We start from the raw sequence: 16,115 nt of genomic DNA, 5'->3' as shown, positions 1-16,115 counted from the left end.
CTCACTGATGACACCCATTGTTTTCCAAGGCTTTTTTTTTCATATTCTGGTTTCTCTGACACACATTTTCCATGCCAATGCTCCCAAATACCAACTCTCACTTTAAAGAACCTGCTAAGATCAGATGGGCATGGTGTCTGTAAAGGACATGACACAGCAGAGTTGTGGGGAGGAAAACACATCTCACATCATGACTCACCCGGCTGGGCCTGGCAGAACCTGCTACCTCCAAAATGCCCCAGGGCCATGGGACAAGGCTGTCCCACCCCTCGAGAACCATCATAAAAGCCAGACCAGAGCCTCTCTCCCTCACACACTTCTCCTCAAGCCTTCTCCTCCTGCACCTGCTGACAACCAGGTGAGCCTCAGGCCCCTGACCCTCCTGCTCCTGAACCCCTTGGCCCCTCTCTTCCAGCATGCTTGGTCCCAGCCTCCACACCCCCACAACAGCCTCCACACTTCTTCACCCCTCAGATCCCCACACCCCTTCCCTGTCTCACCCCCTCTCTTCCAGGACCCTCCACACCACACCCATGGCCTGCAACAACATCTGCAGTCCCTGCGGACCCACCCCGCTGGCCAACAGCTGCAACGAGCCCTGTGCCCTGCAATGCCAGGATTCCCACGTCATCATCAACCCTTCCCCTGTGCTGGTCACCCTGCCAGGACCCATCATGACCTCCTTCCCCCAGAACACCGCCGTCGGATCCACCTCCTCGGCTGCCGTGGGCACTGAGCTCAGTGTGCAGGGACAGCCCATCTCTGGCGGATTTGGTGGCTTTGGTGGCTTTGGCCTTGGCTATGGCCGTGGATTTGGCTATGGCCTGGGCTGCTATGGGAGAAGGGGTGGCTACACCTGCTAAAGGCACCGCCTTAGGGTTCTGGCATCAGCTCCTGCAGCAAAGCACCTCGGCTGATGATCTTTCTACTTGCACTTCACACTGGATCACTTCCACTTCTTTCTCCTGCTTTTTAATTCTTTTTAATTAATAAATAAAGTTTTCCTGCATCCGAGCCTGACATGTCTCCTCATCTTTGCAAATTCCAGTGGTGTCACATCCTCACCTCACACAGTGTCAGACAGGGCATTGGGGTGAATGGAAAAGGGGCACAATACATTTCTTAGTAAATGTGTCACCACCATTAACAACCAAGACTGGCACAGGAAGCAAAGGATTGGGAGGACTCTCCAGAACATGGCATAAGCCCATCACCTACTACACCAAAATCTTTTGTCACATTGATGGTCTCCTGAGCACAGCTCTGAGTGTCTCCATGCCAGCACACACTTGACAAACTCTCTTCCCAGCAGAACTCGAACCCTCACAGCAGAGTCACAAAATCATCCACTTGGCCAGGAACTCTGGGATGCAAGTGCTTCGTTCCCCTCTGCTCAAGAAAGACTAACAAGTGTGGGATTTCCAGAACCATGGACAGTTCAGCTTTGGCTCTCCTAGGACAGAGACCCCACCATGTCTTCCACTCTCTGTCCACCATCACATTGAAAAATTGTTCCCTTCTTTGCCCATTGAATTACATCTGTTTTCACCTGTGTCTTTGCCCTCTTTTCCTGCATGGTTGCACCACTGTGGATAAATGGACTCCCTTGACTTCATTCCCTAGCAATCTGGGATTTTCATACATTGATGACACCCCGCTGTCCATCCTTGTCTCCTGGAAGTCCCAGCTCTCCCAGCCTCTCTTCTATGACAGATTCTCCAGCCCTTTCAGTATGTTGGTTGCCCTGAATTTTTGTGAAGTAAATTTCCCTAATAGGAAACTAAACCTCCACTAGGGAAACTAAAGTTCATTGCCTCTTCTCCACAGCTTGGTGAAAGGGAGACAAGACTGGTGTTAAAAAATTTCCATTCCGACAATTTCAGAAAGCAATAAAGTCAATCTTCTTCCTCTGAAAATTGAACATCCCCTTTTTTTTCAGCTTCTCCTCACCTGTCTTGTTCTCCTTATCCTTCAGCTGCTTTCCTTTCCATGTGTCAGTCAGAACCTGGCACTGTGACCCCATAGTGTGACCTTGCTGGGCCCAGCTGAGACGACTGCTATGGATCAACCAGCACTGGACTTTGGGGAGTTTGGGTGACCTTCATAAATCTCAGAAATTGATTTCCCGTCTCCATCAAGAAAGGCCTGGCATATAGACTGGGCAGGAGAGATGGAGCCAAGGCAGGCAGAAATGCACTGGAAAGAGAAGCCCCTCCGCCCCAGAACACCTGCAAAGCCCAGACCAGCCTGATATGGCTGGCAGGAATGCACTGGAAGGAGCAGCCCCTCAGCCCCAGAACATCTGCAAAGCCAGACCAGCCTGACATGGCTGGCAGGGAATGGGGCACCTCTTCACCACACACACAAAAACCACAGCACACCAGTATCCCAGGGTGACATCAGTGATGCCACCCCACCTCTCCCAAGCTTTGGGAATGTCTTCACCCCACCCTGACATGCACCATCAACACCAGTTTTTAACCTCTAATAATCACAGTTAAAAGCTGATGCCAAGGTCAGATGGACACAGACTCAAGAGAAGGACATGGAATAACAGAATTCCAAAAACAAACACCTGCACCATGACGGGGAAAGGAAGATGATGTTGCTGACCAGAGCTAGTAATTATTGGGTTTTGCTCACAGGAACACAATGTTAAGCCTTAAAGGATACAAATTATGAAACTATATGACCTTAATGTGGAATAAGACAACTGATGTCACAGACCTGCCTGGGCACCCGTTTCTTGTTTGCTTAATGGGTTTCTTAATGAGGTCGAGGAATACAATTTAAATGACAGAGTACATTATCAGGTACAGTTGAGGATTCCAAAAGGACAATAACACTGGAACAAGTTCGGCCCGAAGAGCCTCTCCTTTTCCAGATGTTCTCCCTTCATTGCATTCAAGGCAGAATGTCACAAGGTCTCTTTAATCCTTCAGGCACTCCCAGGCACTGTGACATTTCCAAGCTATAACACAGTGAATGCTCCAGGACATCAGCAGCTTCCTCAACATTCCTGGGTGCAACACAATGACTGATGGACTTTCAGTGGCACAGAACAGAGTCCCAGTCTTCATAAGGCACCGACAAAGCACAGCACACAAATGCCACAAAATGACCTCACTGATGACATTGTAGTTCTGCAGTGTTATGGTTGTTTATTCTGTCCTCCCTTACAAACATTTAATAAATAAATACTCCCAAATACCAACCCCTGATTGAAAGCTGCTGCCAAGGTCAGATGGACACTGACTCAAGAGCAGGATATGGAATTGCAGAGCTGTGGGAAGAAAAACACTCTGCACCTCATGACTCAGCAGGCTGGGTCAGCGAAGAGCTCTGCCTCAAAAAGCCCCAAGGCCATGGGACAAGGCTGTCCCGCCCCTTCAGGACCAGCATAAAAGCCGGCCCAGAGCCTCTCTCCCTCACACACTTCTCCTCAAGCCTTCTCCTCCTGCTCCTGCCAACAACCAGGTGAGCTTCAATCCCTGACCCTCCTGCTCCTGCACCTCTCACCCCTCTCATCCATTACACTCAGCCTCAGCCTCAGCAACCCTCATGCCTCCCCACAGCCCCACAACAGCCTCCACACTCCCTCACCCTCCTGCATCACTGCCCCTCACATGCCCACACCCCTGCCCTGCCTCACCCCCCTCTCTCTTCCAGGCACCCTCCACACCGCACCCATGGCCTGCAACAGCCTCTGCAGTCCCTGCGGACCCACCCCGCTGGCCAACAGCTGCAACGAGCCCTGTGCCCTGCAATGCCAGGATTCCCGCGTCATCATCAACCCTTCCCCTGTGCTGGTCACCCTGCCAGGACCCATCATGACCTCCTTCCCCCAGAACACTGCTGTCGGATCCACCTCCTCGGCTGCCGTGGGCACTGAGCTCAATGCCCAGGGACAGCCCATCTCTGGCGGATTTGGTGGCTTTGGTGGCTTTGGCCTTGGCTATGGCCGTGGATTTGGCTATGGGCTGGGAGGCCTGGGCTGCTATGGCAGAAGGGGTGGCTACATCTGCTAAGAGCCCTCAGCACCACCCCTGACACCACCAGCTCTGGGCTCTGCCAACAGCTCCTGCAAGCAAAGCACCTCGGCTGCTGGTCTTCCTACTTCTACCTCAGGCTGTTCTTTCAAATACTTTGATCTATTCTTTTTTTTTTTTTAAACTTAGTAAAGATTTCCTGCATCAAAGCCTGACATGTCTCCTCATCTTTCTGAATTCCAGTGGTGTCACCTCCTTACACAACACAGTGCCGGGAATAAACAGACTATTGGACTGAATGGAAAAAGGTCTCAAACCTTTCTTAGAAAATAGATCACCACCAGTAGCAATCAAGACTGGTATGGGAACCAGGGATGGGGGGGAGGCACAAACCCTTCACCTACTACAACAAAGGCTTTGACGCTGCAAATCTCTCTTGCTCATGGCTCTCTTCACGTCTCTCTGGGCCAGTACCCACTTGACAAACTCTCTTCCCAGCAGGACTCCCTAACCCTCCTCTAAAAAATAGGAACAACATCATCCAATTAGGCAGGGACTTTGGAGCAATTGCCTCATTCTCTTCTGCTCAATCATAGTCAGCAAGACACAGATTTCCAGGACCTTGGACAGTTCAGCGTTGGCTCTCCCAGAACAGATACTCGACCACCTCTTGTACTCTGAGACAAACCTCGTATTGAAAAAGGCTTTTCTACCTTTCCCAGGGAATTCCATCTGTTTTCACTTGTGCCTTGCCCTCTTGTCCTGCATGTGCGCACTGCTGAGAGCAGCTGGGCTCCTTTGACTTCATCCTCTGCAACCAGGAATTTGTGCACACTGATGACACCAGCCTTGTCCTCTGGGAGTCCCACCTCTCACAGCCTCTCCTCTGGGAAAGATCCTCCAGGTCCTTTAGAATCTTTTTGGCCCTGAACTGGTGTCAATTCACTAAATCTACTTCATTTACATGTGGGAAGCCCAAAACTGCTCAGAATACCTCACATGGGATCTCACCAATGCTCAGGAGACACCAAGAGTCACCTCCCCCTGCTTCATCACAACACATCTCCCAGTCCTGACCTGAAGACTTGTAGTCCCTTTTCCCACAATGATACAGGGACACTTCCTACTCCATTTCTTTACCCAGAAAAAACAAGGGCAATTTCTCAGAAGAAAATTCTTCTTACCTTTGATATTCATACATTCCTTCTTACCTGGGATGATTCCTCCCAACAAACAGCTCTTGGCAAATGCCCTTGCTGAGCTTCAGCACCAGATTTTCAGGGTTACCCCAATGGATGCAACTCCTGGACTACAGCACTGGGGGCTTGCTGCCATCTGGACTTTCGGACCCTGTCCACAAGCCTCCAGGTCCAGCCCTTCAGACCTTTCTCAGGCCACCCTGCTGGGCCCTGACACAACCTGGACTTGCCTGGTTGTCAAAGATCATGAAATGCTCACCTGCAACCACCCTGGCTGACTTCCCAAACCTCTTTCTGACAACCACAAGTGGTCTGAGCCCTTTGCACCCAGCCCAAGTTGGGAACTAAATCACCCTGGATAGCAAAAGTTTAAAAGCAAGAGGATCACCAAGATATCACAGAGTAGAGTGAACAGGAAGAGTCAGGTCTAGTGTCAGGCTTAGCCAGGTGGGATCAAAGTGGGGAGCAATGGAATGTGAGGGAAGGGGCAACACCTTCAGCACATCTGCAAATCCCAGAGCAGTGAGACAGGGCTGGGAGGGAATGGGGCTCCTCATCACAGCACACCCACAAACCACAGCACAAGAGCATCACGGTGTCATTTCACTGATGACACCATGCCTCTTCTAAATTTCAGCTGTTTATTGAGCCCAGCCTAACACCCATCTTCCATGCAAACCGTCTCAAATAGCAACTTGAGCTTAAAAGCTGCTGTCAAGATTAGATGGACAAGGCCTCAAGAGAATGACATGGAATCACAGAATTTAATGCAGAAATGCCCATACCATGACAAAGAAGGAAAGAGGAGCATGCTAACAATCAGGCAGTAATTATTGGTTTTTGGTCACAGGAACACAACTCAATTAGGACTTAAGGGATGTAACACAATATTAAGACTTAAGGGATGTAAAATATGAAACCTTAAAGCTTGAATGAATAATAACAGAACTGGAGTCACAGACCAGCCATGATAAAAAAAGGATCAGACACTGTTGACATGTAATTTTCTAAAATCGAAAGGGACCTTAAAAATGAAGCAAATCCATCCTGACCAGGACCTGGTTTTCCAGTTAGTCTCTCTTGATCTCATCCAAGACACAAAGGCATGAGTCCAGTCTTCACAAGCACACAAGTGACACAAAATTACCTCACTGATGACATCACAGCTCTCCTGGGCTCTGGCTGTTTATTCAGCTCTCCCTGACACACACGGAACAATCACATCCTCCCAAACACCAACTCTCACTCTAAAGCTGCCGCCAAGGTCAGATGGACACTGACTCAAGGGAAGAACACAGAATTGCAGAACTGCAGAAAGGAAAACACTCCCCACCTCATGACTCATCAGGCTGGGCCAGGCAAGGGCTGCTGCCTCAAAAATGCCCCAAGGCCATGGGACAAGGTTGTCCTGCCCCTCCAGGACCAGCATAAAAGCCGGCCCAGAGCCTCTCTCCCTCACACACTTCTCCTCAAGCCTTCTCCTCCTGCTCCAGCCGACAACTAGGTGAGCTTCAATCCCTGACCCTCCTGCTCCTGCACCTCTCACCCCTCTCATCCATTACACTCAGCCTCAGCCTCAGCAACCCTCAAGCCTCCCCACAGCCCCACAACAGACTCCTCACTCCCTCACCCTCCTGCATCCCTGCCCCTCGCACACCCACAGCCCTGCCCTCCCTTACCCCCCTCTCTCTTCCAGGCACCCTCCACACCACACCCATGGCCTGCAACAACAGCTGCAGTCCCTGCGGACCCACCCCGCTGGCCAACAGCTGCAACGAGCCCTGTGCCCTGCAATGCCAGGATTCCCGCGTCATCATCAACCCTTCCCCTGTGCTGGTCACCCTGCCAGGACCCATCATGACCTCCTTCCCCCAGAACACCGCCGTCGGATCCACCTCCTCCGCTGCTCTGGGCACTGAGCTCAATGCCCAGGGACAGCCCATCTCTGGCGGATTTGGCTTTGGCCTTGGCTACGGCCTGGGAGGCCTGGGCTGCTATGGCAGAAGGGGCGGCTACATCTGCTAAGGGCCCTCAGCACCACCCCTGACTCCACCAGCTCTGGCCTCTGCCAACAGCTCCTGCAAGCAAAGCACCTCAGCTGATGGTTGCCCTGCTTGCAGATCACACCACCTCCTTTCTCACTTCTTTCTCCTGCCTTTTAATTATTTTGCTTCAATAAAGTTTTCCTGGAATTTACCTTCACACGTCTCCTCCTTTGTTTTGCCATGGCTCTTGCAACTTCCCCTAGCTCAAAGTCAAGGGTCAACAGACCATCAGTTTGTGTGGAAAAGGGGCCACAAGACCTCTCCTGGGATGTCTGTCAACAGCAGAACCATCCACTGGGCTTCCAGAATGCAGCACAGGCCCTTCCTTTTCCTAAAGCCTTGGACACACTGATGCACTTGTGCCCATATCCCCAGCACAACCTCCCGATGGCAGCACATATTTGTCCAGCTGTTCCCCACCGGGACTCCGTGAACATCCCAGCATTGGAATCCAGGAGTGCACAAGGAACACGGGGAAATCCATTAGTTCAAGCCAACCTGGTCCCCAGACAAAGCAACCACCCTTCCCTCAGCAGCTGCTCACAGAAATGGTTCTGTAGATTCTTCACCAACATCCTTATTCTTTTTTGGACATCCTCAAGCACCTCAATGTCTTTCTTGCTGTGAGGGGTCTAAAACTGAACTCAGATTCAGGGTGTGGCCTCACCAGTACCCAATGCAGTGGGACAGTCACTGTAGTGGTCCTGCTGGCCCCACTACAGGGAATACAAGCCAGGATGCCTTTTGGTTTTTGTGGCTACCTGGGAACACATTGGATCATGTTCAGCTACTGTCAACCAGCACCCCCAGATCCTTTTCCCACAGGCACCTTCCTAGTCACTCCTTCCCAAACCTGGGGATTTAAGTCTTTACCAAATTCCAAGTAAAAATCACCCACAGTCTTTTCCTCACTTACTAAGGAGGTCACATTGACACCTCAGGTGATGAGATAGGTCAAGCAGGACCTGATTTTCCTAAAGACAGGCTGGGCCTGATCACCTGGTGGTCCTGCAGGGGCCATTAAATACTCTCAAGATGATCTGCTCCAGCAGCTTCTGCAGGACTGGACTCAGATTGACCGGCCTGGAGTTGCCCAGACCCTTTCTCTGACCCCTCTTCTAGGGAAGAGTCCCATTTTCAAGGCTACATCAACTGGGACCTCCCCAGTTAGCCAGGACTGTTGGCAAAAGATAGCAAGTGGTTTGGGAGCACTTTCACCAGCTCCCTCAGAGCCCTTAGGTGGATCAATTCAAGTCTGTCACTGACTATCCTCACTGGATTAGGGGGGATTGAACTTTGCTCCCTGGGAAGGAACTTCCTCCCTCAATAGGATGCTGTGCCCATCCCCGGAAGCAGAATCACAGCAAAGGGAATCATTGGTGCTCAAGGAACCTCTTGGAGGTGACCAAAGACTCATTGTAGAATGGTTTTGCTTGGGAAGGACCTTGAAGATTCTCTTGTCCAAACCCCTGCAGTGGACAGACACCTTCCACTATCCCAGGTTGCTTGAAGCCCTGACCAACCTGGCCTTGATCATTACCAGGGTTGGGGCAATCACAGCTTCTCTGGGCGACCTGTGCCAGGCCCTCATCACTCACACAGAGAAGAATTTCTTCATAATATCCCATCTAACTCTACCCTCTGGCAGTGGAAAGACATTTCCCCCTGTCCCATCACTCTCTGTTTGTGTAGGAGATCATGGAGTTAAACCCAACCTGCTCAAGGAAGGACAGCTCAACAAGGCTGCCCATGACTTTTTGTCAGCTTGAGGTTTAGTAACTTGAGGCCATTTCCACTTGTCCCATCACTTGCTAAAAGGGAGGAAAGAGCAACAATAGTCTTACAAAAGAATTCCTTTCAGACAGCTGAGGAAAGGGAGATGATTTCTTCTTTGGCTGCCTTGTCTGCATCTAAAAATCTGCAGTTCCTAAAACTACTCAAAATCTTGTTCTCCAGATCCCTCAGCAGCATTTCCTAGGGTGTGTCACACCACAGGAGAACCATTGTAACACTAGGGGGGCAAAGCCAGGGCAGAACCAAGGAGAAAGGCAAGTCTGAAAGACAGGTCTGGTGACCAGGTGGTGATGTGAGGAAGAATGACCATGATGGAAAGATCAGCTCCTCACTCATGGCACAGCTGTAAAGACCAGATCATCCTGACAGGGCCCCTTTGCACAACACACACACAAACTGAACCACATGAGAGCAATAGGGTGGGGACTCCGATGATACCTCTAACTTATTGCCTTCTATTCTTCATTCTTGGACACACATCTGAAATGCAAATGCTCCCAAAATAAAAACTGTCACTTTAAAGCTGCCGCCAAGGTCAGATGAACATGGACTCAAGAACAGGACATGACACCGCAGAGGTGGGGGAAAGAAAACACTCCCCACCTCATGACTCACCAGGCTGGGCCAGCCAAGAGCTGCTGCCTGCAAAATGCCCCAAGGCCACGGGACAAGGCTGGACCGCCCCTCCAGAACCAGCATAAAAGCCGGCCCAGAGCCTCTCTCCCTCACACACTTCTCAATCCTTCTGCTCCAGTGCTGACAACCCAACCAGGTGAGCCTCAAGCCCCTGACGCTCCCTCTTTCCCTGTGGCCCTGCTCTTCCAGCAAGCTTAACCCCAGCCTCAGCAGCCCTCATGCCTCTACACAGCCCCACAACAGACTCCTCACTCTCTTGCCTTCCTTGCCCTGCAGACAAACCACACCTTGAATTCCCCCACCCCTGCCCAGCCTCACCCTCTTCTCTTCCAGGCACCCTCCACACCACACCCATGGCCTGCAACAACAGCTGCAGTCCCTGCGGACCCACCCCGCTGGCCAACAGCTGCAACGAGCCCTGTGCCCTGCAATGCCAGGATTCCCGCGTCATCATCAACCCTTCCCCTGTGCTGGTCACCCTGCCAGGACCCATCATGACCTCCTTCCCCCAGAACACCGCCGTCGGATCCACCTCCTCCGCTGCTCTGGGCACTGAGCTCAATGCCCAGGGACAGCCCATCTCTGGCGGATTTGGCTTTGGCCTTGGCTACGGCCTGGGAGGCCTGGGCTGCTATGGCAGAAGGGGTGGCTACATCTGCTAAGGGCCCTCAGCACCACCCCTGACACCACCAGCTCTGGCCTCTGCCAACAGCTCCTGCAAGCAAAGCACATTGGCTAGTGTTTGCCCCACCTGCTCTGCCAACCCTCTCCCTTCAATCTCTTTCTCCTTTCTCTTCCATTTTATTCCCTCAATAAAGTTCTGTTGCATCAAAAGCTGAGATGCCTTCTCTTGTGTTTGAATCCCAGTGGTCTCACCTCCTTACTCAGTACAGTGCCAGGAGTGAACAGGCCATTGGATAGATGGAAAAGGGGAAAAACATCTTTCTTAGCAAAGATGTCACCACCTGTACCAAGCAAGACTGGCAAGAGATGTGAGGGAGAAGGGGGACAAACTTCCAGAACATGAGACACAACCCAATCACCTGATAACACCAAAGGCTTTGACACATCAATGCTCTCCTGTGCATGGCTCTGGCAAAGATGCTCCATGCTGGAACATTCTGGACAAATTCTCTGTTCCCAGCTGGACTCTCAAACCCTCACTGCAAACACAAAAACATCCACTTTGGCAGGAACCCTGGGGAAACTTCCTGCCCAAGTAAGAGCAGCATTTCCAGAACCATGGACAGGTCAGCTTTGGATTGCCAAGGACAGAGACTCCATCATATCTTCCCCACTCTGACTGCCCTCACAATGAGAAGTTATTTCTTTCTTTGACGAGGAAATTCAATCTCTTTTCATTTCTGCCCCCTGCACTCTTCTCCTTCATGGTTGAGCAGCTGAGATCAGCCAGGCTCCCTCGATTTCATTCCATGCCATTAGGGATTTGCACACACTGATGACGCTCCCTGGTCCATCCCTGCCTCCTGGGAGCCCCAGGTATCTCAATCCTCTGTAAAACAGCCCTTAGAATATCTTGGTGGCCTTGTGCTTGGTTTTGTTTCAGCAAGCCCATGAGGTTCTTCTGCTGGGGAGCCCAGAAATGCCCACAGCAACCCACCTAAGTGCAACCCACCTAAGTGTTGAGGATGTTGAACAATGTTGGCTCCATGGATACAACTCTTTAACTACTTCTCTTGAGACTTGACTTCACCTGGACTTTGGAGCTTACCCAGAATGTTATATATGATAAAACTCTAGCAGTCCAATCCACTGACCCTTTACAAAACCCTTTGATTCTGGGATAGTCTGGGATGATGCCGTAGGAGACACAGTAAATATCCTAGGTGAAAAATGGAGGTTAACACCAGCCATGTCTCTCTCCTAATCCCCAGTTTGCTGTTCTTCTCTGTAGCTAACACTGAGGTCACTAATTTTTGATTTTGCCTCCCAAAACTAATCCTAATGTTTTCCTCATTATCCTCTTGTCCGATCTGCTCTTGGTAGTGCTTTACAGTACTATTTACAAAATTGTCCCATACGTGTCTGCGGGAACAAGGTCCCCGGAAAGCCATTAGCAAAGTCAGAGGGAGAACAGAGGGAGCACCTGTCAAGGGGCAGGTGCTAATGCCCAGCACAGCTGCAAAGCCCAGAGCAGCCTGACAGGGTGAAGAGGGCTTCTCTTCACAACACACCCACAAACTGAACCACACAGGTACCACAAAATGACCTCACTGATGACACCCATATTATTCTTAGGTATTCTTGGATATTCTGGTTTCCCTGACACACACGTTCCCAGCAAATCTTCCCAAATACCAGCTCTCACTGAAAAGCTGCTGCCTAGGACAGATGGATACAGACTCAAGGGCAGGACTTGGAGTTGTACAGCTGCTGGAAGGAAAACACTCCCCACCACCCCATCACTGGCACAGCTGCAACAAGCAGAACTGATGTTATGATTTCCATCCAGGTGCCTCTAGAGAGTAACAAGGTTACTCTCTTTTTCTGAAAATTCAACATCTCCAGTTCCTTCAACAGCTCCTCACATGCCTTGTTCTCCTTATCTTTCACCAGCTACGATGAACCAACACAAGACTTTGGGGAGCATTTGGGCATCCCTAAACACCTAAATGGGAGAGCCTGCCCATTTCCAGTGGATAAATCATGGCATATGGACAGGTTTAGAAAGCTGGAAACATGGTAGGAGAGAGAGAATGTAATGGAAGGGGAGACTCCTCACTGCCAAAAGAGCCGCAAAGCCCAGACCAGCCTGATGTGGCTGTGGGGGGAATGATGCACCTCTTCTCAAGACACCAACACAGCACAGCACACTGAGTGACTTCACTGATGACACCCCAGTGTCCAAAGCTTTGGTCATGACTTCAGCCTTTCCTGAAAAGCATCATCACCACCAAACTTTGGTTTCTTAAACTCACACATTAAAGCTGCCGCCAAGGACAGATGGACACGGAGGAGTGAGTAGGATATGACATTGAAGAGTTGTGGGAAGGAAAACATTCCCCTCCTGAAGATTCACCAGGAGGGGCCAGCTAAAAATGGCAGGCTCCAAAATGCCTCAGGGTCAATGGTAGTGCTTTCCACGCATCCAGGATGAATATAAAAGCCGTCCCAGAGCCTCTCTCCCTCACACGCTTCTCCTGACTCCTCCTGCTCCTGCTGACAACCAGGTGAGCATCAAGCCTTGACCCTCCTGCTCCTGCACCCCTGACCCCTCTCTTTCAACATCCTCTGCCCCAGACTCTGCAGCCTTCATCCCTCCCCATGGCCCCACAACAGCCTCCACACTCTCTCACCCTCCTGCACGAGCGCCCCTCACACCCCCACAGCCCTGCCCTGCCTCACCCCTCTCTCTTCCAGGCACCCTCCATACCACAAAAATGGCCTGCAACAACATCTGCAGTCCCTGCGGACCCACCCCGCTGGCCAACAGCTGCAACGAGCCCTGTGCCCTGCAATGCCAGGATTCCCGCGTCATCATCAACCCTTCCCCTGTGCTGGTCACCCTGCCAGGACCCATCATGACCTCCTTCCCCCAGAGCACTGCCGTCGGATCCACCTCCTCCGCTGCTCTGGGCACTGAGCTCAATGCCCAGGGACAGCCCATCTCTGGCGGATTTGGCTTTGGCCTTGGCTATGGCCTGGGAGGCCTGGGCTGCTATGGCAGAAGGGGCGGCTACATCTGCTAAGGGCCCTCAGCACCACCCCTGACACCACCAGCTCTGGGCTCTGCCAACAGCTCCTGCAAGCAAAGCACCTTGGCTGATGGGAGTCAGCCTCGCACATCAGACCAGCTCTCCTCAATGTCTTCACCTTCCCTCATCATTCTTTTGCCTCAATAAACTTCTCCTGCATCAAATCCTTACATGCCTTCTCTCCTTTTTGAATTCTGTCTCACATGCATACCCAGCACAGCGCCAGAAATGTCATTGGAGTAGATGGAAAACGGCACAACACATTTGTTTGGAAATATATCCCTACCCGAGGGGAGGGATATATTTCCAAGACTGATGCAGGAAAATAGGTTGAGGGGGGACCTTCCAAAACATGACACAGAGCCATCACTTGCTACACCAAAGGCTTTGACACATCAGTGCTCTTGAGTTCATCAATGATTCTGCTTAAGTCTCTCCATGCCAGCACACACTTGTACAAAGTCTCTTCCCAGCAGGAATCGCAAGCCTTGCCAGCAAAGAGGGGAAACTATTTCACATCCACTTAGGCACAAACTCTGGAGTGCAAGCGCTTCAACTCCCCTGTTCAAGTAGATTCAGCAAGAGCAGGATTCCCAGCACCATGGAGAGTGCAGATTTGGATCACCCAGCCCAGAGACTCCGCCGCCTCTTCCCCTCTGTGCACCCACACAATGACAATTTCTTTCCTTCTTTGCCCAAGGAATTCCATCTCTTTTCCCTTTTGCCCTTGTGCCTCTGTCCTGGACATGCACACTGCTGAGAACAGCCAGGCTTTCTCATTTCTTTCCCTGCCAGCAAGAATTTGCACACACTGATAACACCCCCGTCAATCCCTGTCTCCTGGGAGTCCCAGCTTTCTCAGCCTCTCCTCTATGAAAGATCCTCCAGCCCCTTGAGAATCATTCTGGACCTAAATTTGACTTGCTTCACTGAGTCTGGATTTCTTCCAACAATTTTCTGAAACCGATCTTGAACACTGGTGACACCTTATTGAACTGAGGCTTGATTGAGACCTTGTGGGCCCTTTATTCTCCACCAGCACCACAGGATCAGGCCCTGCAAAGCTCCTACCCACCCAATCAGCCCCCAGCATGACCTGGGGCCCATTGCCATTCCTGCCCAGATGCAGAACTTCACATTTTCCCCTCCTGAACCTCAGGAGAGGCCTTTAACCCCCAGTCTCCAGCTCCCTCTGACTGGTGGCACAACCAAGTGGTGCCTCAGCCACTCCATCAGCTGCCAACTTGCTGAGGGGACAACAGTCTCACTGCCCACATCCTTCTTGAGGAGCTTGGAGAGGGTTGGCCTCATGGATACAACTCTTGATCTACTTCCCTTGAGACCTTACTCCATCTGGAGTTTGGGCCACTGATTAACAATCTCTGAGCCCAGCCCCTCAGCCACTCTCAGGCCGATCATGCTTTCTTAGCAAACACAGAGACTCTGGGAGCATGGAATGAGAAGGAGCCTCAAGGGCTTCACAAAAGCCTGGAGTTCAACAGCACCCACAGCTCTCTCCTCATGCCCAGGCTGAGTCACTGGCACAGGGCAGACACACAGCTCAAACACCATTTTCTCATGGAAAACCTCCATGAGAAGTAGCTTCACCCCTTGGCACTCGACACAACCCAAGACCACAAAGCCCAGGCTCTCTTCTGTCCTGCTGCTACTCCACTTTGGCCTCTGCTGCATTGCACAGCAGCCACCAACACTTGTGGAGTCGGTTCAGCTGGAAAACATTTTGGACATATAATCCGGATGTTAACCAAACAAAGCCAATGCCACCTATGTTTAAAAATTTCATTTGGTAAAGACCTAAATGTAAAATATCAAGTACAACCCTTCCTAACAGCATTGCCAAGGTCACCTCTCGGCCTGCTCCCAAATGACACAGCTCTAAGACATGTAAATCCCTCCTGGCATGCTGACTGCACCACTATCCTGGAAAGTCAGTGTCAGAGATGGAAAACAGAGTCCTGAAGGAATTTTCCCCACTTCCAAACTCAACCTCCCCTCGGGCAACTTGACTCCATTCCCTCTTCTCCTATGGTTAGATAAAAGGAAGGCAAGACTAATATAGAATTATTTCCATTCAGGTAACTCCAGAAGGCAACAAAGACAACCTTTCTCTGAAAAATTGAACACCCCAGTTCCCTCAATTTCTCCTCATTTGTCTTGTTCTCCTTATCCTTTACAACTTTCCTTTCCCTTGTGTAAGAGCCCAGGTTTGTGATCCCACAATGTGACCTTCCTGGGACCAGGTAAGATGAGTGCTATGAATGAACTAACACAAGGCTTTGGGGAGCTTGGGAGACCATCCCTAAATCATAGGGATTGCTTTCCCATGTCCAAGAGGAAAGGAAAGGCATGGAGACAGGCCTGCAGGCATGCATCCCAGGTGGGGAGGGAGAGAGCATGATGAAACATCCAGATCTATCACCCTGAATACACCTGCAAATCCCAGACCATCCTAACAGAGCTGGGAGGGAATGAAGCCCATCTTCACAAGACAGCCACAAACCACAGCACACCAGTGCTGTGGAGTGACTTCATGGATGACACCTCACTGTCCAAAGCTTTGCTCATGTTGTCAGACCTCCCTGAAAAACATCATCACCAAACTTTAGGCTTTATTATTAGAATTTAAAAGCTGCCGCCAAGGACAGATTGACACAGACTCAAGAAGAGGACATAGAATTGGAGAAATGTGGAAAGGGAAACATTCCCCACCTCACC

At 50.9% G+C, this 16,115-nt stretch overlaps 2 protein-coding genes across 2 annotated transcripts; both read left to right on the top strand.

Annotated features, from left to right (window-relative positions):
* Positions 1 to 233: 233 nt before the first annotated feature.
* Positions 234 to 863, top strand: LOC129119325 (feather keratin B-4-like). Its single transcript, XM_077191647.1, has 2 exons — positions 234 to 358; positions 515 to 863. Exons 1-2 carry the CDS (start codon positions 234 to 236, stop codon positions 861 to 863), a joined length of 474 nt encoding a protein of 157 aa, XP_077047762.1.
* Positions 864 to 13,064: 12,201 nt separating this feature from the next.
* LOC129126732 (feather beta keratin-like) lies at positions 13,065 to 13,373 on the top strand. Its single transcript, XM_054642906.2, has one exon. It carries the CDS (start codon positions 13,065 to 13,067, stop codon positions 13,371 to 13,373), a length of 309 nt encoding a protein of 102 aa, XP_054498881.2.
* Positions 13,374 to 16,115: the final 2,742 nt, after the last annotated feature.

This window comes from Agelaius phoeniceus, chromosome 1, assembly GCF_051311805.1.
Source record: "Agelaius phoeniceus isolate bAgePho1 chromosome 1, bAgePho1.hap1, whole genome shotgun sequence".
Lineage (NCBI taxonomy): Eukaryota > Metazoa > Chordata > Aves > Passeriformes > Icteridae > Agelaius > Agelaius phoeniceus.
The sequence above is the reverse complement of the archived record's forward strand: the minus strand, read 5'-3'. Positions and strand labels throughout refer to the sequence as shown.

What these genes read in the sequence shown, in the direction of transcription:
- LOC129119325 (XM_077191647.1), top strand. Translation starts at nt 234, where the DNA reads ATGCCCCAGGGCCATGGGACAAGGCTGTCCCACCCCTCGAGAACCATC. An exon ending in CTGCACCTGCTGACAACCAG is followed by an intron (nt 359 to 514) that starts GTGAGCCTCAGG and finishes CCTCTCTTCCAG; the next exon opens with GACCCTCCACACCACACCCA.
- LOC129126732 (XM_054642906.2), top strand. Translation starts at nt 13,065, where the DNA reads ATGGCCTGCAACAACATCTGCAGTCCCTGCGGACCCACCCCGCTGGCC.